At 47.8% G+C, this 25,635-nt stretch overlaps 3 protein-coding genes across 3 annotated transcripts in view; all 3 read left to right on the forward strand.

The window, feature by feature from the left end:
* The window catches only part of LOC143280230 (uncharacterized), an 18,179-nt gene extending 11,771 nt beyond the window's left edge, over positions 1 to 6,408 (forward strand). The window contains exon 4 of the mRNA XM_076584862.1: positions 6,362 to 6,408. Coding sequence (XP_076440977.1) covers positions 6,362 to 6,408 — 47 coding nt within the window. The remainder of the gene's footprint in view (positions 1 to 6,361) is intronic.
* LOC143279666 (uncharacterized) overlaps positions 1 to 25,635 on the forward strand; it is a 139,448-nt gene that overhangs the window by 83,744 nt on the left and 30,069 nt on the right. The window lies entirely within an intron of this gene.
* Positions 11,604 to 19,281, forward strand: LOC143280231 (uncharacterized). Its single transcript, XM_076584864.1, has 2 exons — positions 11,604 to 11,763; positions 18,554 to 19,281. Exons 1-2 carry the CDS (start codon positions 11,751 to 11,753, stop codon positions 19,279 to 19,281), a joined length of 741 nt encoding a protein of 246 aa, XP_076440979.1. The 5' UTR covers positions 11,604 to 11,750.

The raw sequence follows: 25,635 nt of genomic DNA on the forward strand, positions 1-25,635 counted from the left end.
GGAATTAACGTCTTTTCTATAGGATAGGGATGTGTGGGGAATGGAGTTTGTTTGAATTAACGTCTTTTCTGTAGGATAGGGATGTGTGGGGAATGGAGTTTGAATTAGCGTCTTTTCTGGAGGCTGGGGATGTGTGGGGAATGGAGTTTGTTTGAATTAACGTCTTTTCTATGGGATAGGGATGTGTGGGGAATGGAGTTTGTTTGAATTAACGTCTTTTCTGTAGGATAGGGATGTGTGGGGAATGAAGTTTGTTTGAATTAACGTCTTTTCTGTAGGATAGGGATGTGTGGGACATGGAGTTTGTTTGAATTAACGTCTTTTCTATGGGATAGGGATGTGTGGGGAATGGAGTTTGTTTGAATTAACGTCTTTTCTGTAGGATAGGGATGTGTGGGGAATGGAGTTTGTTTGAATTAACGTATTTTCTGGAGGCTGGGGATGTGTGGGGAATGGAGTTTGTTTGAATTAACGTCTTTTCTATGGGATAGGGATGTGTGTAGAATGGAGTTTGTTTGAATTAACGTCTTTTCTATAGGATAGGGATGTGTGGGGAATGGAGTTTGTTTGAATTAACATCTTTTCTATAGGATAGGGATGTGTGGGGAATGGAGTTTGTTTGAATTAACGTCTTTTCTGAAGGATGCGATGTGTGGGGAAAGGAGTTTGTTTGAATTAACGTCTTTTCTATAGGATAGGGATGTGTGGGGAATGGAGTTTGTTTGAATTAACGTCTTTTCTATAGGATAGGGATGTGTGGGGAATGGAGTTTGTTTGAATTAACGTCTTGTCTGGAGGCTGGGGATGTGTGTGGAATGGAGTTTGTTTGAATTAACGTCTTTTCTATAGGATAGGGATGTGTGTAGAATGGAGTTTGTTTGAATTAACGTCTTTTCTGTAGGATAGGGATGTGTGGGGAATGAAGTTTGTTTGAATTAACGTCTTTTCTGGAGGCTGGGGATGTGTGGGGAATGGAGTTTTTTTGAATTAACGTCTTGTCTGGAGGCTGGGGATGTGTGGGGAATGGAGTTTTTTTCTTTATCTTCAGTAACCGGGACAGTTTCAAAACAGTTTGGTCGGAAGGAGTGTGTGTTTAGAGTGTGGGTGTGGGTATGAAGAGTGTGGGTGTGGGTATAAAGAGGGTGGGTGTGGGTATGAAGAGGGTGGGTGTGGGTATGAAGAGGGTAGATGTGGGTATGAAGAGGGTGGATAAGGGTATGAAGAGGGTGGATGTGGGCATGAAGAGTGTGGATGTGGGTATGAAGAGGGTGGATGTGGGTATGAAGAGGGGTATGAAGAGGGTGAATGTGAGTATGAAAAGGGGTATGAAGAGGGTGGATGTGGGTATGAAAATGGGTCTTCTTCTTCCTCGTTCGCCTCCCATTAGATGAGCAGCCCGGTGGCCTTGATGAAGGCTGCCATCCGTCGCAGCTCCTCCAGGGAGTCGTACAGGCAGGGGTATGAAGAGGGTAGATGTGGGTATGAAAAGGTGTATGAAGAGGGTGGATGTGGGAATGAAAAGGGTGGTTGTGTGAATGAAAAGGGTGGATGTGGTATGAAGAGAGGGGTATGAAGATTGTGGGTGTGGGTATGAAGAGGGGTATGAAAAGGGTGATTGTGGGTATGAAGAGGGGTATGAAGAGGGTGATTGTGGGTATGAAGAGGGTGGATGTGGGAATGAAAAGGGTGGATGTGGTATGAAGAGAGGGGTATGAACATTGTGGGTGTGGGTATGAAGAGGGGTATGAAGAGGGTGGATGTGGGTATGAAGAGGGTGGATGTGGGTATGAAGAGGGTATGAAGAGGGTGGATGTGGGAATGAAGAGGGTGGATGTGGGTATGAAGAGGGTGGATGTGGTATGAAGAGAGGGGTATGAAGAGGGTGGGTGGGTATGAAGAGAGGTATGAAGAGGGTGGATGTGGGTATGAAGAGGGTTGACATGGGAATGAAGAGGGTGGATGTGGGTATTAAGAAGGGTATGAAGAGGGTGGATGTGGTATGAAGAGGGGTATGAAGAGGGTGGATGTGGTATGAAGAGGGGTATTAAGATTGTGGGTGTGGGTATGAAGAGGGGTATGAAGAGGGTGGATGTGGGTATGAAGAGGGGTATGAAGAGGGTGGATGTGGTATGAAGAGGGGTATGAAGATTGTGGGTGTGGGTATGAAGAGGGGTATGAAGAGGGTGGGTGTGGGTATGAAGAGGGGTATGAAGAGGGTGGGTGTGGGTATGAAGAGGGGTATGAAGATTGTGGGTGTGGGTATGAAGAGGGGTATGAAGAGGGTGGATGTGGGTATGAAGAGGGGTATGAAGAGGGTGGGTGTGGGTATTAAGAGGGGTATGAAGAGGGTGGGTGTGGTTATTAAGAGGGGTATGAAGAGGGTGGATGTGGGTATGAAGAGGGTGGGTGTGGGTATTAAGAGGGGTATGAAGAGGGTGGGTGTGGTTATTAAGAGGGGTATGAAGAGGGTGGATGTGGTTATTAAGAGGGGTATGAAGAGGGTGGGTGTGGTTATTAAGAGGGGTATGAAGAGGGTGGATGTGGTTATTAAGAGGGGTATGAAGAGGGTGGGTGTGGGTATGAAGAGGGATATGAAGAGCGTGGATGTGGGTATTAAGAGGGGTATGAAGAGGGTGGATGTGCGTATTAAGAGGGGTATGAAGAGGATGGGTGTGGGTATTAAGAGAGGTATGAAGAGGGTGGGTGTGGGTGTCAAGAGGGGTATGAAGAGGGTGGGTGTGGGTGTCAAGAGGGGTATGAAGAGGGTGGATGTGGGTATTAAGAGGGGTATGAAGAGGGTGGGTGTGGGTATTAAGAGGGGTATGAAGAGGGTGGATGTGGGTATTAAGAGGGGTATGAAGAGGGTGGATGTGGGTATTATGAGGGGTATGAAGAGGGTGGATGTGGGTATTAAGAGGGGTATGAAGAGGGTGGGTGTGGGTATTAAGAGGGGTATGAAGAGGGTGGGTGTGGGTATTAAGAGGGGTATGAAGAGGGTGGGTGTGGGTATTAAGAGGGGTATGAAGAGGGTGGGTGTGGGTATTAAGAGGGGTATGAAGAGGGTGGGTGTGGGTATTAAGAGGGGTATGAAGAGGGTGGGTGTGGGTATTAAGAGGGGTATGAAGAGGGTGGGTGTGGGTATTAAGAGGGGTATGAAGAGGGTGGATGTGGGTATTAAGAGGGGTATGAAGAGGGTGGGTGTGGGTATTAAGAGGGGTATGAAGAGGGTGGGTGTGGTTATTAAGAGGGGTATGAAGAGGGTGGGTGTGGGTATTAAGAGGAGTATGAAGAGGGGTATGAAGAGGGTGGGTGTGGGTATTAAGAGGGGTATGAAGAGGGTGGATGTGGGTATTAAGAGGGGTATGAAGAGGGTGGGTGTGGGTATTAAGAGGGGTATGAAGAGGGTGGGTGTGGGTATTAAGAGGGGTATGAAGAGGGTGGGTGTGGGTATTAAGAGGGTTGATTTTGGGCCTTTGGGGGTGGGATGTGCGTGTGGGTCGGAGGTGCGTGTGTGTGTTTATGTGTGCATGTGTGTGTGTTATTTGTGTGTGTGTGTGTGTGTGTGTGCGCGCGCGTGTGTGTGTGCAACTGTTTTCCTTTGTTTTACTTTGTTTCGAGATCATGGTATGCATTTCTTGTTAATTAATCTGTCTCTTGACCCGGCCGCAACGTGTTCAGTAGTATAAAACAAAAATGCTTTGAGACAAATATGTTGACGACTGCCCTCCTGAACTGGGTCGTGGACTGGCTGGTGTCGTGACTGCTGTTAATCACATGGAGTCTTGAATAATGTGGGATTGGGGGCTGGCGCGCGCGCACACACACACACACACACACACACACACACACACACACACACACACACACAGTGAGTGAGAAAGGGACACAGAGAGAGGGAAACATGCAGCATTTAACAGAGAACGAGCAGGTCCGCACCTCTAATCTGACAGGTCTTTGTTCCTTAAAATGATAAAAAGAAATATAAAATCTCTATCATAGTGTGTATATGAATAAATAAATAAACGGATAAATGAATAAACAAATGAATGAATGAATGAAGTGATCGTGAATAACTGGAGAAATAAATAAACGAATTTCGCATGCTGACCGTACTATAAGTAATCTGCATTGTGTTGAGTTGCGTTGTATTGCATTGTATTGAATGGTGTGGTATTGTATTGCATTGCATTGTATTATATTGTAATGTATGGTATTGTATTGTATGGTGGTGTAATGTATTGTGTGGTATTGTATTGTATTGTATGGTGTTGTAATGTATTGTGTGGTATTGATTGATTGATATGGATACTTCTACAGCGCCTGTACTCGGTGGAGACCAAGCTGTAAGCGCGTTACAAACACGGGGTCATTTGCACAACAAGCTGCCTACCTGGGTAGCCACTGTCGCTCATCATTCGTTTCTTGTGTCATTCAGTCAGGTTTCAGGCACGCACACATACACACAGACAGTATCAGTATCAGTAGCTCAAGGAGGCGTCACTGCGTTCGGTCAAATCCATATACGCTACACCATATCTGCCAAGCAGACGCCTGCCCAGCAGCGTAACCCAACGTGCTTAGTCAGGCCTTGAGAAAAAAACAACAACAAACAAACAAAAAAACACAGACAAACATGTAACGCTTTACGTGTATGACCGTTTTGTTCATTTACCTGGCCATATAGGCAGCCATACTCCGTTTTCGGGGGTGTGCATGTTCTTGTTTCTATAACCCACCGAACGCTGACATGGATTACATGATATTTAATGTGCATATTTGATCTTCTGCGTGCGTATACACACGAAGGGGGTTCAGGCACTAGCAGGTCTGCACATGTGTTGACCTAGGAGATCGGAAAAATCTCCACCCTTTACTCACCAGGCGCCGTCACCGAGATTCGAACCCGGGACCCTTAGATTGAAAGTCCAACGCTTTAACCATTCGGCTATTGCGCCCGTGTAGACCCCCCCCCCCCCCCCCCCCCTTACCGACCCCAGTCCTTTTGTATTGTGGCCCAAGGCCGATGTACATTAAAACAGTTCTGAGTTCTCTCTCTCTCTCTCTCTCTCTCTCTCTCTCTCTCTCTCCACAGCAGACTTTATCGACGTACCTGCCGACAAATGCCTGTGCTCTGCATCCGTTCCATGGTTGGCCAGTGACCTGGAAGTCTTTTGTTGCTTAACCCTTTTATGGCTTGTATCTGTGTATGTTTCCATGTCTCTGTCAGTGTCTTTATCCTTATCAGTTTGTCTGTCACTATCCCTTTCCCTCCTTCCCTCTCCCCCATCCACCCCCTCCCCTTCCCCCGCTCTCTCATTATCTCTCTTTTATGCCTCTGTCTCTCCGTGTCTTTCTCTGTCTGTTTTTCTGTCTCTCTCTACCTCTCTCTGTTTCACCCTGTCTGTCTGTCTCTGTACTGTCTGCCCCCCCCCCTCCTCTCTCTCTCCCCCTCTTCCTTTCACATTCCAAGTGTATGTGTGTTTGTGCAGTGGTGGTGGTGGCGGTGGTGGTGGTTGTCAAGACGACATTCTGTTTCTTTGCCGGTTCATTGACGTGTTAGTCCGTGTTGAATACAAACCAGTTCAGTTCGGGGACAAAAAAAAGGAAAGAAAAAAAAAGGTAAGGAAGGAAAATAGAAAGAAGAACATGCTGTCTTTTGTCTGCCAGACTCGGGGTGGGGGTGTGCGGGGGCTGTAGGATATCGATGGCTTGATGCAGGTCTGTGATGGGACTGTGAAGAAGAAAGGAGGCTGAGCTTTGTTTCGTTGTTAGTTTGTTGTTGTTTGTTGTTGTTGTTTTTTCTTCTTTTTTTGCGCGATTTGTCCGACGAATTCTTATGGGTGGTTCAGTTGGGAACAAAAGCGAGCAAATGAAAAAAAAAAATGAAATAAAACTATAAAAAGAAAAACCCGTTTATCTTTCATCAATTTCCAGAGCATCTAATGTAGATCTAGTGGTGTATTAATCTAAAACGAAGGAGTGGGGAGGGGAGTGTGGGGGAGGGGGGAGGGAGGCGCTGGAGGGCAGAACAGGGTTGAGCTGAACGACCCATTTGCGCTTTGTCGGCCTTCAGGTCAACATGTTTTGGGATCTGTTGGCCTTCAGGTCAACATGTACTGAGATCTGTTGGCCTTCAGGTTAAGATGTTCTGGGATCTGTTGGCCTTCAGGTCAAGATGTTCTGGAATCTGTTGGCCTTCAGGTCAAGATGTTCTGGGATCTGTTGGCCTTCAGGTCAACATGTTTTGGGATCTGTTGGCCTTCAGGTCAACATGTACTGAGATCTGTTGGCCTTCAGGTTAAGATGTACTGAGATCTGTTGGCCTTCTGGTTAAGATGTTCTGGGATCTGTTGGCCTTCAGGTCAAGATGTTCTGGAATCTGTTGGCCTTCAGGTCAACATGTACTGAGATCTGTTGGCCTTCAGTTCAAGGTGTACTGAGATCTGTCGGCCTTCAGTTCAAGATGTACTGAGATCTGTTAGCTTTAAGTTCAAGGTGTACTGAGATCTGTTGGCCTTCAGGTCAAGATGTACTGAGATCTGTTGGCCTTCAGTTCAAGATGTACTGAGATCTGTTGGCCTTCAATTCAAGATGTACTGAGATCTGTCGGCCTTCAGTTCAAGATGTACTGAGATCTGTTGGTCTTCAATTCAAGATGTACTGAGATCTGTTGGTCTTCAGTTCAAGATGTACTGAGATCTGTTGGCCTTCAATTCAAGATGTACTGAGATCTGTCGGCCTTCAGTTCAAGATGTACTGAGATCTGTTGGCCTTCAATTCAAGACGTACTGAGATCTGTTGGCCTTCAATTCAAGATGTACTGAGATCTGTCGGCCTTCAGTTCAAGATGTACTGAGATCTGTTGGCCTTCAATTCAAGATGTACTGAGATCTGTCGGCCTTCAGTTCAAGATGTACTGAGATCTGTTGGTCTTCAATTCAAGATGTACTGAGATCTGTTGGTCTTCAGTTCAAGATGTACTGAGATCTGTTGGCCTTCAATTCAAGATGTCGGGTATTGGGTTCTGTTGGCATTCGTATGCACCTACATACACACAGACATTCTCGCGCGCGCGCACACTGACACACAAACACACACGCACGTACACTCAAACACAGACACACACACAGACACACACACAGACACACACACACACACACACACACCAAACTAGCAAACAAACAACCCCGAGCCATTGATATGCACAAAAAGGACCACACGGCCGGCTTGCCAACACCAATGAATTATACATCAAACAAAGCCCTTGGGCTGCCGTGCCGGGCTGGTGAGAGCGAGCAAGAGAGGGAGGTGGAGGAAGAGAGAGAGAAGGTGGGGGGGGGGGAGGGGGCGCAAGAAAAACAGAAAAGAGAGAGAGAGAAGAGGACGGAGAGGAAGATAGTAGAAAGAGAGAGAAGGGGACGGAGAGGGAGATAGTAGAAAGAGAGAGAAGGGGACGGAGAGGGAGATAGTAGAAAGAGAGAGAAGGGGACGGAGAGGGAGATAGAAGAAAGAAAGAGAGAGAAGGGGACGGAGAGGGAGATAGAAGAAAGAGAGAGAAGGGGACGGAGAGGGAGATAGAAGAAAGAGAGAGAAGGGGACGGAGAGGGAGATAGAAGAAAGAGAGAGAAGAGGACGGAGAGGGAGATAGAAGAAAGAGATAGAAGGGGACGGAGAGGGAGATAGAAGAAAGAGAGAGAAGGGGACGGAGAGGGAGATAGAAGAAAGAGAGAGAAGGGGACGGAGAGGGAGATAGAAGAAAGAGAGAGAAGGGGACGGAGAGGGAGATAGTAGAAAGAGAGAGAAGGGGACGGAGAGGGAGATAGAAGAAAGAGAGAGAAGGGGACGGAGAGGGAGATAGAAGAAAGAGAGAGAAGAGGACGGAGAGGGAGATAGAAGAAAGAGAGGGAAGGGGACGGAGAGGGAGAGAGAGATGAAGAGCAAGGGCAGATAATAAAAGGGAGAAAAGGGATTTGAAAGAAGGGGGTGAGAGGAGAAGGAAAGATGGAGAGAGAAGCGGTAGAGAGGAGGGAAGAGAAAGAGAGGAAAGGGGAGAAGAGGGAGATATGGATGAAAAGCTATGGTTGGTGAGACAGTGGAGAAAGAGAGAGGGGGGGGAGGTATGGATGAAAAGCTATGGTTGGTGAGACAGTGGAGAAAGAGAGAGGGGAGAGGGGGGAGGTATGGATGAAAAGCTATGGTTGGTGAGACAGGGCGGAAAGAGAGAGGAGGGAGGTATGGATGAAAAGCTATGGTTGGTGAGACAGGGCGGAAAGAGAGAGGAGGGAGGTATGGATGAAAAGCTATGGTTGGTGAGACAGGAGAGAAAGAGAGAGGGGGGAGGTATGGATGAAAAGCTATGGTTGGTGAGACAGGGCGGAAAGAGAGAGGAGGGAGGTATGGATGAAAAGCTATGGTTGGTGAGACAGGAGAGAAAGAGAGGGGGGGGAGGTATGGATGAAAAGCTATGGTTGGTGAGACAGGAGAGAAAGAGAGAGGGGGGAGATATGGATGAAAAGCTATGGTTGGTGAGACAGTGGAGAAAGAGAGAGGGGGGGAGGTATGGATGAAAAGCTATGGTTGGTGAGACAGTGGAGAAAGAGAGGGGGGGGGGGAGATATGGATGAAAAGCTATGGTTGGTGAGACAGTGGAGAAAGAGAGAGGGGGGAGGTATGGATGAAAAGCTATGGTTGGTGAGGCAGGGAAGAAAGAGAGAGGGGGGAGGTATGGATGAAAAGCTATGGTTGGTGAGACAGTGGAGAAAGAGAGGGGGGAGGTATGGATGAAAAGCTATGGTTGGTGAGGCAGGGAAGAAAGAGAGAGGGGGGAGGTATGGATGAAAAGCTATGGTTGGTGAGACAGTGGAGAAAGACAGAGGGGGGGGGGGAGATATGGATGAAAAGCTATGGTTGGTGAGACCGTGGAGAAAGAGAGAGGGGGGGAGGTATGGATGAAAAGCTATGGTTGGTGAGACAGGGGGGAAAGAGAGAGGGGGGGAGGTATGGATGAAAAGCTATGGTTGGTGAGACAGTGGAGAAAGAGAGGGGGGGAGGTATGGATGAAAAGCTATGGTTGGTGAGACAGTGGAGAAAGAGAGGGGGGAGGTATGGATGAAAAGCTATGGTTGGTGAGACGGGGGGGAAAGAGAGGGGGGGAGGTATGGATGAAAAGCTATGGTTGGTGAGACAGTGGAGAAAGAGAGGGGGGGGAGGTATGGATGAAAAGCTATGGTTGGTGAGACAGGGGGGAAAGAGAGGGGGGGGAGGTATGGATGAAAAGCTATGGTTGGTGAGGCAGGGAAGAAAGAGAGAGGGGGGGGGAGATATGGATGAAAAGCTATGGTTGGTGAGACAGGGGGGAAAGAGAGAGGGGGGAGGTATGGATGAAAAGCTATGGTTGGTGAGACATGGGAGAAAGAGAGAGGGGGGAGGTATGGATGAAAAGCTATGGTTGGTGAGACAGGGGGGAAAGAGAGAGGGGGGAGGTATGGATGAAAAGCTATGGTTGGTGAGACAGGGGGGAAAGAGAGAGGGGGGAGGATATGGATGAAAAGCTATGGTTGGTGAGACAGTGGAGAAAGAGAGAGGGGGGAGGTATGGATGAAAAGCTATGGTTGGTGAGACAGTGGAGAAAGAGAGAGGGGGGAGGTATGGATGAAAAGCTATGGTTGGTGAGACAGGGGGGAAAGAGAGAGGGGGGAGGTATGGATGAAAAGCTATGGTTGGTGAGACAGTGGAGAAAGAGAGGGAGATGGACTAGCAGAGAGAGGAGAAAAGAGAGAAAGGGGAAGAGAGAGGGAAAGAGAGACAGTCACACAGATCGAGAGAGGAAAAGGGAGAAAGAGATAGACAAGCAGACAGCAGGCCCGCACGCCCGTGTGTACACACACACACACACACACACACACACACACACACACACACACATACACATGTGCGCGCACAAAGTCACTTATTCACACATACACCCAGACACACGCATTCACTCACTTTCTCTCACACCTGCGCACGCGCACGCACGCACGCAGGCACATATGCACATGCATGCTCACAAATGCATACACACACATGCACGAACACACACAGACAGATGCGCTCACTCACAGCCACACATACACGCTCGCACACACACACGCGCGCGCACAGACACAGACACACACACACACACACACACACACGACAGACACACACACACACACACACACACACACACACACACCATGAGAGAGATGAGGGGGAAGGGAGACAATGAGCACAAAGGAAAAGCCTTGGACAATAGAGTTTGCAGTTCTCGCGTCGATATTATCGATAGAGAAAGAAAGGCGTAGCGAGCGAGCGAGAGACAGAGAGAGACAGAGACAGGCAGACAGGCTTCAGACTTACAGGAAAATATATAGAAAAAAGCGAGGTACAAAGCGTGAGTGTTTGGGATATTGGGATGGACTGGTCCATATACGCTAAACCACATCTGCTTGAAAAAAGTAGATACCTGACCTATTCGTGCGGACTGATCCATACACGCTAAACCACATTTGATGAAAAAAAACAGCAACAGCAACAACAAAAAACAGGTACCTGACTTCCTCATGAACTCAAAGCAATGGTCAGGCCAAAGGGAGAGACAGAGACACTGAGAAAGAGACAGAGACAGTGAAGAGACACTGAAAAGGAAGCAGTGTCAATGAAAAAGTGACAGGCACTGAAAAAGTGGCAGAGACTCTGAAGAGACACTGAAAGAGAGAGAGGGAGAGAGAGAGAGACACTGAAAAAGAGAGACAGACACTGAAAAAGAGACACTGAAAGAGAGAGAGACACACACTGATAAAGAGGCAGACACTGAAAAAAAGACACAGAGAGAGAGAGAGAGACTGATAAAGAGGCATACACTGAAAAAGAGACACTGAAAGAGAGAGAGACACTGATAAATAGACAGACACACTGATAAAAACACTGATAAAGAGGCAGACACTGATAAAGAGGCAGACACTGATAAAGAGGCAGACACTGATAAAGAGGCAGACACACTGATAAAGAGACAGACACTGATAAAGAGACACACTGTTAAAGAGGCAGACACTGATAAAGAGACAGAGACACTGATAAAGAGGCAGACACTGATAAAGAGGCAGACACACTGATAAAGAGACAGAGACACTGATAAAGAGACAGACACTGATAAAGAGGCAGACACTGATAAAGAGACAGACACACTGATAAAGAGACAGACACTGATAAAGAGGCAGACACACTGATAAAGAGACAGACACTGATAAAGACACTGATAAAGAGGCAGACACTGATAAAGAGACAGACACACTGATAAAGTGGCAGAGACAGAACGAGACCGAAATCCTGTTTTCTCGCAGCTGAAGAAAAAATAAAAATGATCTGTTTAAAAAAAACCTTGCATGACAGCGTGGTTTACAGTTCGATCAGAAAGACGCTGTGTGTGTGTGTGTGTGTGTGTGTGTGTGTGTGTGTGTGTGCTCTTGTAGCAGCGCACAACAGCACAGAGAGAGAGAGAGAGAGAAGCGCCGTGTTTTCAGCCTAGTATTCAGCTCTGCGCGTGGTCCCATTGAGGGAAACTGTGGTGGTTGTATTGAAGGGCAACTGGTGGTCCTACTGAGGGAAAGAGTGCTGGTTGGTGTGTGGAGGTGGCCGGGCCAGGCAATGCTCTCTCTCTGCTGGAGACTTTGGTCAGGTTTTGTCTGTAGTGATCGTCAGCAGCGCTCAGTGTCTTTGTCGGGGTGACCATGCTGCGACCAGGTGGGTGCCGAGTTTGGCTTTTGTCATGGAAACGGCTGGTTTGGTTTTGTGGGTGGGTGGATAGGTGGATTGGTGTGTATGTGTGTGTGTGTGTTGATGGGTGGAAGGTTAGGAATGGGGTGAGTGTGTGTGTGTGTTGTGGCGTGTGTGGGTGGGGGGGGGGGGGGGGGGGGGGGGCACACCACAGACACACACACACACATGCACACAAGCGCACACAATACATAGCCTACATAATTATGTACACAGGACAAATTAACATTGTAATATGTATTTCCGCATGTGGTTGCACCTTTCTTTAGTTTTGAGGCATTTGGGGTAAATCGGGTAATTTGTTACCATCATAAACACTAGCTTCATTGTCTCCAGTTGCTCAGGTATAGACGTGTGTGTGTGTGTGTGTGTGCGTGCGTGCGTGCGTGCGTGCGTACTTGTGCATGCGTGTCCGTGTGCATGCGTTCTGGTATGTCGCCCCCTCCCCTCTTCTCCCTCTCTTTCGCTGGCTGGCTCTCAGACACTCTCTTTTAATCCTTTGAAATGATCGACACAAAAAGTGAGTCCCCTGAAAGGCGAGTCGCTTGAGGCAAGATCCCTTTGTGGGAAGCAGAGGTCGTGTGCCACAAATCCTCACCCCTCCCTCTCTCCTCCCTAGTGATCTGAGGGAACGAAAGACGTGAACAACAGAGGACCTGGGTCGTTCACTGGAGCAGCTGTCTTGCCTGTATACTGTTGAACGGACCACAACTGTATTTTTATTATCATTATTCGTATTGTTCTGATTGTTGTTTTTTTACAACCATTGTTGTCATTGTTACTGAAAGGACAAAAAGAATTCTCGATTCAAAGAGACCCGCAGTGTGTGTGTCTGTGTGTCTGTCTCTGTGTGTGTCTGTCTGTGTTTGTGTCTGCCTCTGTGTGTGTGTGTGTGTGTGTGTGTGTGTGTGTGTGTGCCTGTCTCTCTGTGTGTCTGTCTGTCTGTGTGCCTGTCTGCCTGTCGGTCTGTGTGTCTGTCTGAGGTCAGATCAGGGGCATAGCCCTTGCTACTGGTACCATGTAACCCAGTACTACCTGCCGCATGTGAAGTCTCCCAACGACGGACCAGGCGGAGGAGGAAACCTTTCCCAACGGCTGTGAAGGTGGAGGAGGATGACCAAAGGGCAGGGGGAGCTCTTATCCTTGGTTGGAAGTCCTCATAGGAGACGGAACTCCGAAGAAACAACCTGCACCTGCCGAGGCCGTTCTACACGTGGCAGTATCTGCACCTGTGGGACTGTGAGCGTCGGCAGGCGAGAGAATGGGGAAGGGACTGCGCAACTCCTCTTCACTAAAGAACAGTCACCTGTGCTGGTCAGGCTAATGTCGGAACGACGAGCTAGCCCTTCAAAACCCAGCTTTCCCAAGCCCTGCGGCGATGGAGAAGTGGTAACGGGGACAGGCAGAGGATGCTGCTGGCAGTTCCTAGTCACGACTCTGCACGCAGGCGGCTGTGGGGTGATGGTCGTCCGCAGTAGACTGGGGCAGATGCGGCGCCTGTATCCTCCCACAGAGTCAGAGCAGCCCTTTTTAGGGACAGCACTGCTCTCCCCACACGGGGAAGGGGAGATAAAAGGATCCCTAAACAAAGCCTGCCTCACCTAGTACCTAGTAGGAAACCGCACCTACTTGGACATCCAACACTAGCGGTCGAAAACAACAGAAGAAAAGAACCAGGAGTCATGCCCTGACTCTGGGTGCCTGAAATGTTCGCACCCTTTTAGACAGAGACGACAGACCAGAAAGGCGCACAGCGCTCATTGCTAGAATGCTTGATCGCTACTTGGTGGACATAGCAGCCCTGAGCGAAACCAGGTTTGCCAGTGAAACCCAGCTGGAGGAAGTTGGAGGGGGCTACACCTTCTGCTGCATTGGGAAGGCAGATGGCACCCCAAGAACCTCAGGCGTGGGCTTTACCATACAAACCAAACTTGCACGACAGCTTGCCACCCTTCCACGTGGGATAAACGATAGGCTGATGACCCTGCGTCTGAAGCTGTCCGAGGATCGCTTCGCCACAGTCATCAGCTGCTATGCCCCGACGATGACCAAACCTGATGACATCACGAGGAGCTCAGCCGCATTTCAGCGGTAGACAGAAAGGACAGGCTGATCATCCTTGGGGATTTCAATGCCTGTGTTGGCGTGGACTTCTCCTCGTGGCCAAAAGTCCTAGGACAGCACGGCACTGGCAAGTGCAACCCCAACGGACTGCTTTTGCTCTTGCCCTGCGCGCAGCATGGACTGACCATCACCAACACCCTCTTCCAACAAGCGGACAAGTACAAGAATACATGGATGCACCCCCGCTCCAAGCAATGGCACATGCTGGACTATGTGATTGTCCGGCAGAGGGACAGAGGTGATGTTTCCATTACACGCTGCATGAGAGGAACAGTCTGTTGGTCGGACCATCGCCTGGTACGCAGCAAGATGAACATCAGACTTGCACGCAAGCTCCAACCAGCCAGGCAGAAACCCCTTAGAAAGCTGAACATCCACCGCCTCCCTATCACCAAGGACGTGCTGCAGCAGCAAATCCAAGCAGCTCTCCAAGAATTTCCTGCATCGATTGATGTAGAAGAGGTATGGAGTACCTTTAGAGATGCTGTGTACACAGCAGCAGCTGACACACTCGGCTTTGTACAGAGGAGCCACAAAGACTGGTTTGACGAGAACGAGTCTGGAATCTCCAATCTCCTGAACGCACTGCATCTACGGCATCAGGATCTCATTTCCGATAAGACTGCCAGAGGAAGAATAACCAGTACTTGCAAACCAAGCAACTCGTACAGAAGAGGCTGCGTGAGATAAAGAACACCTGGTGGGAGAGAAAGTCCGAAGAGCTTCAGTCCGCTGCTGATGCTCACGACATGAAGACCTTCCATGATGGTATCCGAGCTGTGTATGGGCCGAGAGTTACAGGATCAACCCCTGGCCGAACCTTGGACCAACCACCCTCTTGACAGACAAGAAAGACATTCTTGCCCGCTGGGCAGAGCACTTCAACACCCTCCTCAACAGGGACTCGTCCGTATCTGACGAGGCAATTGCAGCCCTCCCACAGCTACCAGTCAATGACTCGCTAGCTGCCCCTCCTACCAAGGCCGAGACCCGGAAGGCCCTGAAGCTGACAACGTCAGGAAAAGCACCAGGAGCGGATGGAATCCAGGCCGACATCTACAAGTATGGAGGCGAGGTGCTGACAAACTGACCACCCTGTTCCAATCTGGGAGAGAGGGGAGTTCCCCCAGGATTCCAAGGATGCTTCAATTGTCCACATTTACAAACGGGAGACAAAACATCCTGCGATAACCATCGTGGAATCTCTCTCCTCTGCATCGCCGGCAAGATCTTCGCCCGCATCACACTGAACAGACTGGTTGACCATGTCTCCAACACAGTCATCCCTGAAGCACAGTGAGGTTTCCGCTCAGGCAGGGGAACATGTGACATGGTGTTTGCCGTACGCCAGATGCAAGAGAAGTGCCGTGAGCAGAACAAGGAGCTCCACATGGTCTTTGTAGACCTTACTAAGGCCCTTTACATGGGGAACCGCCGTGGTCTGTGGAAGATCCTCCTAAAGTTCGGCTGCCCAGAGAGCCTAATCCTGCTGAATGCGTCATTCCATGATGGCATACAGGCGAGAGTACAGGAAAATACGGACATGTCAGATCCGTTCCCTGTGGTAAATGGGGTGAAGCAGGGCTGCATCCTAGCACCCACTCTTTTCTCCATTCTCTTCTCTGCCACGCTGATTGACGCCTTCCAAGACTGTGACCGGGGCATCTACATTCAGTTTCGCACAGATGGCAAACTTTTCAACTTGCGGCGACTCCACGCTAGGTCCAGGGTGTTTAAGGCACTGTTGAGAGAGTTCCTCTTCACTGATGACTGCGCGCTTGCTGCGCACACCCATGAGGACATGCAGTTCATTATGGACAGGTTCTCAACCTCCTGCAGGCGCTCTGGACTCACCATCAGCCTCAGCAAGACCGAGTCCATGTACCAACCAGCTAGCTCACAGAACGCCAGTGCCCCCACCCCCACCCCCCACCCCCGACCCCCCCACCTGTAATCAAGATCGATGACACAGAGATCAGATCCGTCGACAAGTTTTGCTACCTGGGCAGCACCCTATGCAGCAGCGGAGCCCTTGATGCAGAAGTGACGCTGCGCATCACCAAAGCCAGCTCCGCCTTTGGCAGACTCAACAACAGGCTGTGGAACAACAAAGGCATCAGGCTCAGCACCAAAAACAAAACTTACAGAGCTGTTGTGCTGACCACTTTGTTGTACTGCTGTGAAACATGGACGACGTATCGCCGTCACATTCAACAGCTTGAACAGTTTCACCAGAGATGCCTATGAAAGATCCTCGGCATAAAGTGGCATAAAGTGTGTGTTTGTCTGTGTGTCTGTCTGTGTGTGTGTATCTGCCTGTCTGTCTGTGCCTGTCTGTCTGTGTGCCTGTCTGTCTGTGTGTGTGTCTGCCTGTCTGTCTGTCTGTCTGTCTGTGTGCCTGCCTGTCTGTCAGGCCTATATGATTATTTGGGCTACCCATCAGAGTGGATTTCTTCTACAGAATTGTGCCAGAGGACAACAGTTTTTGTTGCCGTGGGTTCTTTTTCCAGTGCGCCAAGTTCATGCCGCACACGGGCCTCGGTTTATCGTCACGTCTGAATGACTAGACGCTGTTTGATTTACCCAGTCAAACTTGAGAGTAAGGGTGAGAGCTTCTTCTTCTTCTGCGTTCACTCGTATGCACACGAGTGGGCTTTTACGTGTATGACCGTTTTTACCCCGCCATGTAGGCAGCCATACTCCGTTTTCGGGGGTGTGCATGCTGGGTATGTTCTTGTTTCCATAACTCACCGAACGCTGACATGGATTACAGGATCTTTAACGTGCGTATTTGATTTTCTGCTTACATATACACACGAAGGGGATTCAGGCACTAGCAGGTCTGCACATATGTTGACCTGGGAGATCGTAAAAATCTCCACCCTTTACCCACCAGGCGCCGTCACCGTGATTCGAACCCGGGACCCTCAGATTGACAGTCCAACGCTTTAACCACTCGGCTATTGCGCCCGTCAGGGTGAGAGCGAAAATAGAACCCACGCTGTCACGGACACTGTATTGGCAGAGAAACGTTTCAACCATCATGCCACCCTTTTCCTTGTTATCTCAGTACGAGAAACTATGTGTTCAATCTGTGATACATGCATGAATGCCTTGCCCCCTCGGAACATGCATACAGCAACACTCAAAGTTAATATCCACTGAGACACAAATACAAACTTTGAATCGCCGTTACGGCGTCCTCTGTAGGCCCGTAGTTGGGGAGAAATACTCCGAGAAAAAAAGAAAAAAAGAAACACGGTTACTTGGATGGTGTATTCCTTTTCTTCATGAAGGACATCATTGAGAGTAACAGCTTATAAAGGAAGTAATTCCCCACACAAAAATGTCAATCTGCACGTGGCATTATTAATTTGCTGGAAGAAGGAAACGGGATTTTAGTTGAACGAGTCACGGAAAGGCCATTGTTGTCCGCAGTAATAAAACACCGACTGTCTTTTCTTTTCTTTTCCTTTCTTTTTTTTTTTTTTTTTTTGCCTCCGTCAGTGCACGTTCTCTTTCCACTCGGGGGTTATAGTGGTGGGTTTGTTACACAGAGAGAGAGAGAGGGGGGGGGGGGAGAGGGAGAGAGAGAGAGGGGCCGGGGGAGAGAGGGAGAGAGAGAGGGGCGGGGTCGGGGGAGAGGGGGAGGGAGAGAGGGGCGGGGGGAAGAGTGGAGTGGAGGGGGGGGAGAGAGAGGGAGAGAGTTTAATTGAAGAAAGTGAGAGAAACCGTAGAATGATATATAGTCCTTTGTCGTTGATAACAGTATGAATTAATGAAGAAATCTCGCTCTAAGTTGTTATGCCTTTTGACCCCCATAACCCAATACTGGTGAATTCACCAGCCGCCGTGGCGCAGTGGTTAGTGTCTTGGACTGACGACTTGGGGCACGCGGGTTCGAACCCAATCGCTGAGTACTGTGGCTCAAATGGGAAGACAGGACCTTACAGCCCAGCGTCATGTGTGGGGGGGTTAGTATATCTTCAGCTATTGGGAATTCTTATTTGACTAGTTTTAATCTCTTCTTATGTTGCGCATGATTTTATGCCAGTGTTTACAATGAGCCTGTGATTGCACAACTTAATTTCCATGTGGATTAATAAAGTGTTTTTGATTTGATTTGATCCACTTTACGGATCGTCATCGGATGAGTTGCTCACATTTCCTGGCAAACACTGCAGGTGTGTGTATCTTCCAGCCTGGCTGACACCGGGATGTATGAACAGGGTGCAGTGTTGTCAAACAGTGCCAAACTTAATGGATCCCTGTAGCACCATCTTTATAACTGCCATCAACTTTCATCATCGCAATATAGAAAAGAGAATATGTCAGATTAATGGGCACAAAAAGTGGTGAATCCTTTGGTAAAAAAAACGAAAATGTCCATAGATCTGCTAATTCATTCCACGCACGCATGCACGCACGCACGCACGCACACACACACACACACACACACACACACACACACACACACACACACACACACACGCACACACACTCACTCACTCACTCACACACACACACACACACACACACACACACACACACACACACACACACACACACACACACACACACACACACACACACACACACACACACACTACACTACACCTGATGCCCCCAGCAGCAGTGCCCACCAGGGACCGGCCTGTCGCCGGACTGAGGTTTGAACCTGACGGCACCTTGCGTCTCCCGGCCGGCTGCCCGCTGCTGGCCCAGCTCTACAGCCACGGGGCTCCCGTGCCCCTTCCCGCCCCCAAACCCTCCCACCCCCCTAAACCTGCCCCCTCCTCTTCCCATGACACGCGCCTGCCTCTCCTCCACCACTGCCAGCGACAGGAACAGCAGCAACAACCACCACAGCAGAAACAACCACAGCAGAAACAACAACCACAGCAGCAACAACAACCACAGCAACAACAACAACCACTATCACCACCACAGAAGCAACAACAACCACTATCACCACCACAGAAGCAACAACAACCACTATCACCACCACAGAAGCAACAACAACAGCAAAAACAGCAGCAGCAGGGCAGGCCCAAACCCCAGGCCCCCACGGCCCCCCCACTACCCTGCCTGCACCTGCACCACGGGGCCAAGGTGCCCACTGTCCGTCAGCTGATCGACAACCTGGCCAGGAGACAGGCCCAACACATCCTGGCCGCAGCGGCATCGGTGTCGGCGTCGGCAGCAGTGTCGGTGGACCAGCAGCCCCCCAGGTCGTTGCGGATCCCCGCCGTGAGCCGGCCTGCTGAACGGAAGGGGAGGGTGGGGGTGGTGGAGCTCATCCTCCCTCCTCCCCCCAGTGCTGTGGCGGGTGTTGGTGCTGGTCCAGTCTTTAAGCGGTGAGTGGGGGGTGGTACTTTTTGTTTTGTTATTGGTAGGTGTGGTGGTGGTTGTGTGTGTGTGTGTGTGTGTGTGTGTGTGTGTTTCTCGGTCTGTGTGTGATGTTTTTGTTGTTGGAGGGGTGGAGGTGGGTTGGAGGTGGTTACAGAAAGAAGTGTGTGAGTCTGTGTCTGTGTGTGTGTTGTTGTTGTTTTTCTCAACCATGGTGTCTAGTTGCTTGGTTTGTGTAAGGGTTTGTGTTGGAGTGTCCTGCTGCTTAACGGGGTGCGGTGGGAGGTGCGAGTGGTATTTTACCGGAATTTGCCCCATACAGCACTTGGAAGGTATCTGAGTAGTTGGGCAATGTTCCGCTCTGCCCTGGGCAGTAGACTTCTGTTGGAGGTGGCAAGGGCTGTTTATTATATTATGTTCATTTTAATGTCTGATGAACGTTGGATAGTGTATTTTACTTTAACCACTCCTTTCCTTCTCCTAATCATTCATTCATTCATTCAGTTTGTTAATTAGTTAGTTAGCTAGTTAATTAGTTAATTAGTCAGTCAGTTAGTTACCTAGTTGGTTACCGGGTTAGTTAGCTGGTTAGTTACTTAGCTAGTTAGTTAGTTAGCTAGCAAGTTAAGCGGTTAGTTGGTTAGTTAGCTATTTAGCTAGTTAGTAAGTTAGCTGGTTAGCTTGTTAGCTAGTTGGCTAGCTTATGTAAAAAAAATGAAGTATCCAGATTTGATGTGCTATAGAACTTTTATAAGCCAATGTTTTCTTTTCCCCAGTTGTTCATACTTATTTTATTGTCAGATGTCCTATTTTTTACCACTTCTTCCCATGGGATTTTTGGTGTGATGATGTTTTTGTTTGTGTGTGTGTGTTTTTTGTTGTTCTTTTTGTTTTTGTTTTGTTTTTGTTTTTGTTTGATAAATATCATTATCTGATGATTGATGTGATTGACTCATGGGTAAACTGTCATTGCTGACTCAAACAAAACTCATCTATTGACTTATGCCCTATCTACTTTATCCTATTTTACTTATTATTATTAATGTCTTTAGTTTATTACAATGGTATATGGTGTGAAATTGTTGTTTTTGTTGTTGCATATTTGTCCCATTGTAAAAGAAAATTTTTTTAAATGTTGATTATAAAAAAACAAAAAAAAACGACAACAAACTAGTTGGCTAGTTAGTTAGTTAATTAGTATCAAGGTGATATGGCCCCGGTGATATGGTTTATTTTATTAGTTCATCATTCACTTGTTTGTTGATATATTGATAAAAATCCCTTGTTCATATATTAATCCATTTATTCATCATTTAGTTTATTCGTTACTTTGTTTATTTATTCATTTGATGATATAGTTACTTATTCATCTGTATATTATCATTAACGTCTGGTGAAGGGGCTTTGCCTCATATTGTGTATTTCAATCATTTGTTTTCCTTTCGTACATTGATCGATTTATTTACTTGGTAGTCATTCATGAGAGGTGTGTAAACTTAACATCTAGACATGAGTGTGTACCCGCTTTCCCCCCAGGCCCCCCCCCCTCCCCTCCCCTCCCCTCCATCCTCTAGACCAGAGACCAGAGAGAGGTATGTGTGTGTGTGTGGAGGGGGGTGGGGGTGGGGAAACCAGAGAGAGAGGGGAGATCATAAGTTTCTGATCAGTGGGAATGACGCTGACGCAGTTACCTCTCTTGGCAAACATCGCCGTGTGGAGAGAGTGGGGTGGGGGGGACAACCACAAAAAAGACAACATAAGTGAACGATATTTTGTGATCAGAGTTCTTTGTCCCCTCCTCCCTCCCTCCCTCCCTCCCTCTCTCTCTCTTTTCTTCTTCTGCTTCTGAGAAAGAGATTCAGACAGAGATAGAGATAAAGGGGGAGAGAAAAAGATACATAAAATCAGACAGGCTAAGAAACACACACACACACACACACACACACACACACACACACACACACACACACACACACACACACACATGGTGGAGAGAGAGAGAGAGAGAGAGAGAAGAGTTGTACAGGCAGGAACTGATATATTATGTCAGAAATACGAATGATGTCAGGACATTTTCTTAAACAATGTGTTTTGAAACACGCCTTGAAAAGAGTGTTATGAATATGGAACTGACTGTGAAAAATGGTTGCCCACCAATGGATTTGTATTACATTTATATAATATATATTATATGTGGGGGGAGGGACGTTTTGTGGGGAGATTCAGAAAATATGTGAGTCATTGAACACGTGTAAGAGTCCTAGCCGGGTGCTGTCCGTAAGCAAATGCAGGCCTAAATCTCACACATCATCGGTTAAAACGATTAAAACAACTCAAGATTATTGGCTTGGCTTTGAGTACATACAACACTCATGAAAACCCACCATTCGTTTGTTTGTTTGTTTTTTATATTATAATTGTTATTATCATTATTACACATACACACACATATCATTCCTCCCCAGTGTTTTTATTCTTTTGTGTGTTTTGAAACTCCTTCCTGCGTCTGATATCAAGCAGAGCGAAAAAAACCTGATTGTGGAGAGAGAGGAAATGACGGGCGCAATAGCCGAGTGGTTAAAGCGTTGGACTGTCAGTTTGAGGGTCCCGGGTTCGAATCACGGTGACGGCGCCTGGTGGGTAAAGGGTGGAGATTTTTACGATCTCCCAGGTCAACGTATGTGCAGTGCTAGTGCCTGAACCCCCTTCGTGTGTATATGCAAGCAGAAGATCAAATACGCACGTTAATGATCCTGTAATCCATGTCAGCGTTCGGTGGGTTATGGAAACAAAAACATACCCAGCATGCACACCCCCGAAAACGGAGTATGGCTGCCTACATGGCGGGGTAAAAACGGTCATACACGTAAAAGCCCACTCGTGTGCATACGAGTGAACGCAGAAGAAGAAGAAGAGAGAGAGGAAAGCATGTGACTCCTTGGTGAAGCCAGACGGACCATCAAGCTGCTCAGGAGAACGATACAGGCGACAGGCTGAAACCTGGCTGCTTTCTTTCTCTGCTGAACGCCAAACACTGCTTGGCTGAAACCACCACTTTGCTTCGGTTGGCTTGTTCGGAACACGTTTGGAAGTGATGTTACGTGTCTATATAGGTGTGTATATTGGCCATTTCAACGCAAACAGTCGGACGGGTGAAATTAACCCGGAAAAGCAGTAACCGCGCTGTGTGTGTGTGTGTGTGTGTCGTGTGTGTGTGTGTCCATTACGGCAGTGGATATGACTGTCGCTGTGGACGCTCAAGTATCAGTATAGCAGTGACCCGTGTAATGCGTCGTGCGTGCGTCACTAAAACTACAACACAACGCTCTTTCAAGAGCAGCCGGTCAGACTGCAAGTCAAACATGCAGGTAATGCTTTTTGGAGGGGATGGGGGGTGGGGCTGATTGAACTTTGTAAGCTTCTACACACTGCAACGAAAACTAAGAGACAGACAGACAGAGAGACAGACAGACACAGAGAGAGGCTGAAATTGCACTGCATTAAAAAAAAAAAAATTTAGAGAATTCCGCAAAGAAAGAAAAAAGTCTGTTCACGAAGGTATTTCTTTATTATCTGTCTTGTGTCTCTGTTTCTGACCATCCCACTTCCTCCCTCTGTCTGTCTGTTATCTGTCTGTCTGTCACCGATTGTAACTCTCTACCTCTGTCTCTGTCTCTGTCTCTCTCTCTCTGTCTCTCTCTCTCTCTCTCTCTCTCTTCCATTTTTGTTTGTTTATTTTGGTTTTGGTTTTGGTCTGGATCAATCACTGAGCTGAATGGAAGGAGTGGCAGCCGCGGTAACATAAACACCGCCACGCACGGCAGCCGGTTCTCCATCTTGCTAGAGGCTGGCAGCGTCCATCTTGCTAGAGGCTGGCAGCGTCCATCTTGCTAGAGGCAGGCAGCGTTCATTTCACAGCTGGACAGTAGTAGAGTGTAGACATTTTCAGCAAAATATTTAATCGTTGTTTGGCAATGAACTGCGACAGTAGGTAAGAAAAAGAGTACTATTTGTTAAAAAAAAAAAGAAGTAAACAAGCGATCTTTCATTTTTGACATCTCTCTCTCTCTCTCTCTCTCTCTCTCTCTTAGTCTTGACCATAATGATAATGATAACGACTAATGATAATAATGATTACAGTATACGCTACACCACATCTGCTAAGCAGATGCCTGACCAGCAGCGTAACCCAACGCGCTTAATCAGGCCCTGAGAAAAAAAAAAGAAGAAAAAAAGAAAGAAATAGAGAAGTAAATGAATATTAAAATAATGATAATAATAATGATAATAGAAAATAGAAATAAAATTGAAATAAAATGAAATGATAATGATAAAAAATAATGATGAAAATAAATGAAAAAAAGAATAAACAATTGAATTTTTTTTAATGAAAAAAAAAATGCTTAAAAAAACACACAAAAAATGTGTCTTGGACAAAGTTCATATAGCAAATCGTACACTAAAGTCGACAAATGTTGTCCATCAATAGATAGACAGGCAGACAAAGAACTGTGCATTAATGGTTGTAAAAGAAAAGAAAATGAAAGTAGACTAGAAAAAAAGAAGAAGGAAAACAAAAGAAAAAATCCGAAAGAAAAAGAGAAAATCAGAAAATAAAACAGAGGGGAAAAACAGAAAGCAGGAAAAATTGGTTTGAGGCCCCACAACAGACACCAAAAAAACAGCGTCAGTTTGTGTGTGACAAAAAAAAGGGGGGGAGGGGGCGGGGGGGGGGGGTGTGTGAAGAAAGTGGGAAAAATTAGCTAGGAGGTTGGAGGTCCTACAAAAAACAACAACAACAAACAAGAACAAGAACAACAAAACAAACAAGAAACCAACAACCGAAAACTCTCTCTCTCTCTCTCTCTCTCTCTCTCTCTCTCTAACAACGGCAGATGTGTAAGTCGGCCAAAGTGCTTATATCTTCACCGTTGGAAAATAAAGATTCATTCATTCATTCATTCATTCATTCTCTGTGTGTGCCATCACCTTCATCTCGTTTTCTCTTTGCCCCCCTCCCTTCTGTAAGTTTTTGTCACAGTTGATATTTTACAGCTGAGTAACCAATTTCCCTCCCTCTCTCTCTTGTCCAGTTGTTTATATACATTAAAACCAAAATAATTTTTTAGCCACAACAGATTTGCCAGCTTAATTAGAGAGACTCGACTCAGAGAGAGAGGGAGAGGCGCGCGCGGCTGGCAGTAGCCTCCAGCAAGATGGCAGCCTGCTGGCGCGCGGCCGGCCTCCCTTCTTCCCCTCCATACCATTGAGCACGACGGGATTAATCCATGCAGGTGGTTGTTCCAATGAGCAAAGATCACGAACGTGGGAGACGTTTTGAATTCCCTCCCCTTGTTGTTGACCGTGAGGAACGGATTCAGCTTACACTGAGTGCTGGGTGTTCGACTGTGTGCCTGGGTCACATGGGGAGTGCCTGTGGTTTTCTCTCTGTTTGTGTGTGTGTGTTAGTTTCTCTGTGTGTGTGTGTGTGTGTGTGTGCGCGCGCGCGCGAGTCTCTGTGTGTGTTGTGTGTGTCTGTCTGTCTGTCTGTCTGTCTGTGTCCATGTGTGTGTGTGTGAGGGGAGGGGAGAGTCGGAGGGGGGGTTGTTTTGTTTTTTGTTTGTTTGTGTTGTTATCAGAAGACAGCTGTCAAGGCAGGGGCTGTTGTGCTGTTCTCAGAAGACAGCTGTCAAGGCAGGGGCTGTTGTGTTGTTGTTGTCAGAAGACAGCTGTCAAGGCAGGGGCTGTTGTGTTGCTGTCAGAAGACAGCTGTCAAGACAGGGGCTGTTGTGTTGTTGTCAGAAGACAGCTGTCAAGGCAGGGGCTGTTGTGTTGTTGTCAGAAGACAGCTGTCAAGGCAGGGGCTGTTGTGTTGTTGTCAGAAGACAGCTGTCAAGACAGGGGCTGTTGTGTTGTTGTCAGAAGACAGCTGTCAAGGCAGGGGCTGTTGTGTTGTTGTCAGAAGACAGCTGTCAAGGCAGGGGCTGTTGTGTTGTTGTCAGAAGACAGCTGTCAAGGACAGGGGCTGTTGTGTTGTTGTCAGAAGACAGCTGTCAAGGCAGGGGCTGTTGTGTTGTTGTCAGAAGACAGCTGTCAAGACAGGGGCTGTTGTGTTGTTGTCAGAAGACAGCTGTCAAGGCAGGGGCTGTTGTGTTGTTGTCAGAAGACAGCTGTCAACACAGGGGCTGTTGTGTTGTTGTCAGAAGACAGCTGTCAACACAGGGGCTGTTGTGTTGTTGTCAGAAGACAGCTGTCAACGCAGGGGCTGTTGTGTCGTTGTCAGAAGACAGCTGTCAAGGCAGGGGCTGTTGTGTTGTTGTCAGAAGACAGCTGTCAACACAGGGGCTGTTGTGTTGTTGTCAGAAA

The sequence above is a fragment of the Babylonia areolata genome, chromosome 3 (assembly GCF_041734735.1).
Source record: "Babylonia areolata isolate BAREFJ2019XMU chromosome 3, ASM4173473v1, whole genome shotgun sequence".
Lineage (NCBI taxonomy): Eukaryota > Metazoa > Mollusca > Gastropoda > Neogastropoda > Buccinidae > Babylonia > Babylonia areolata.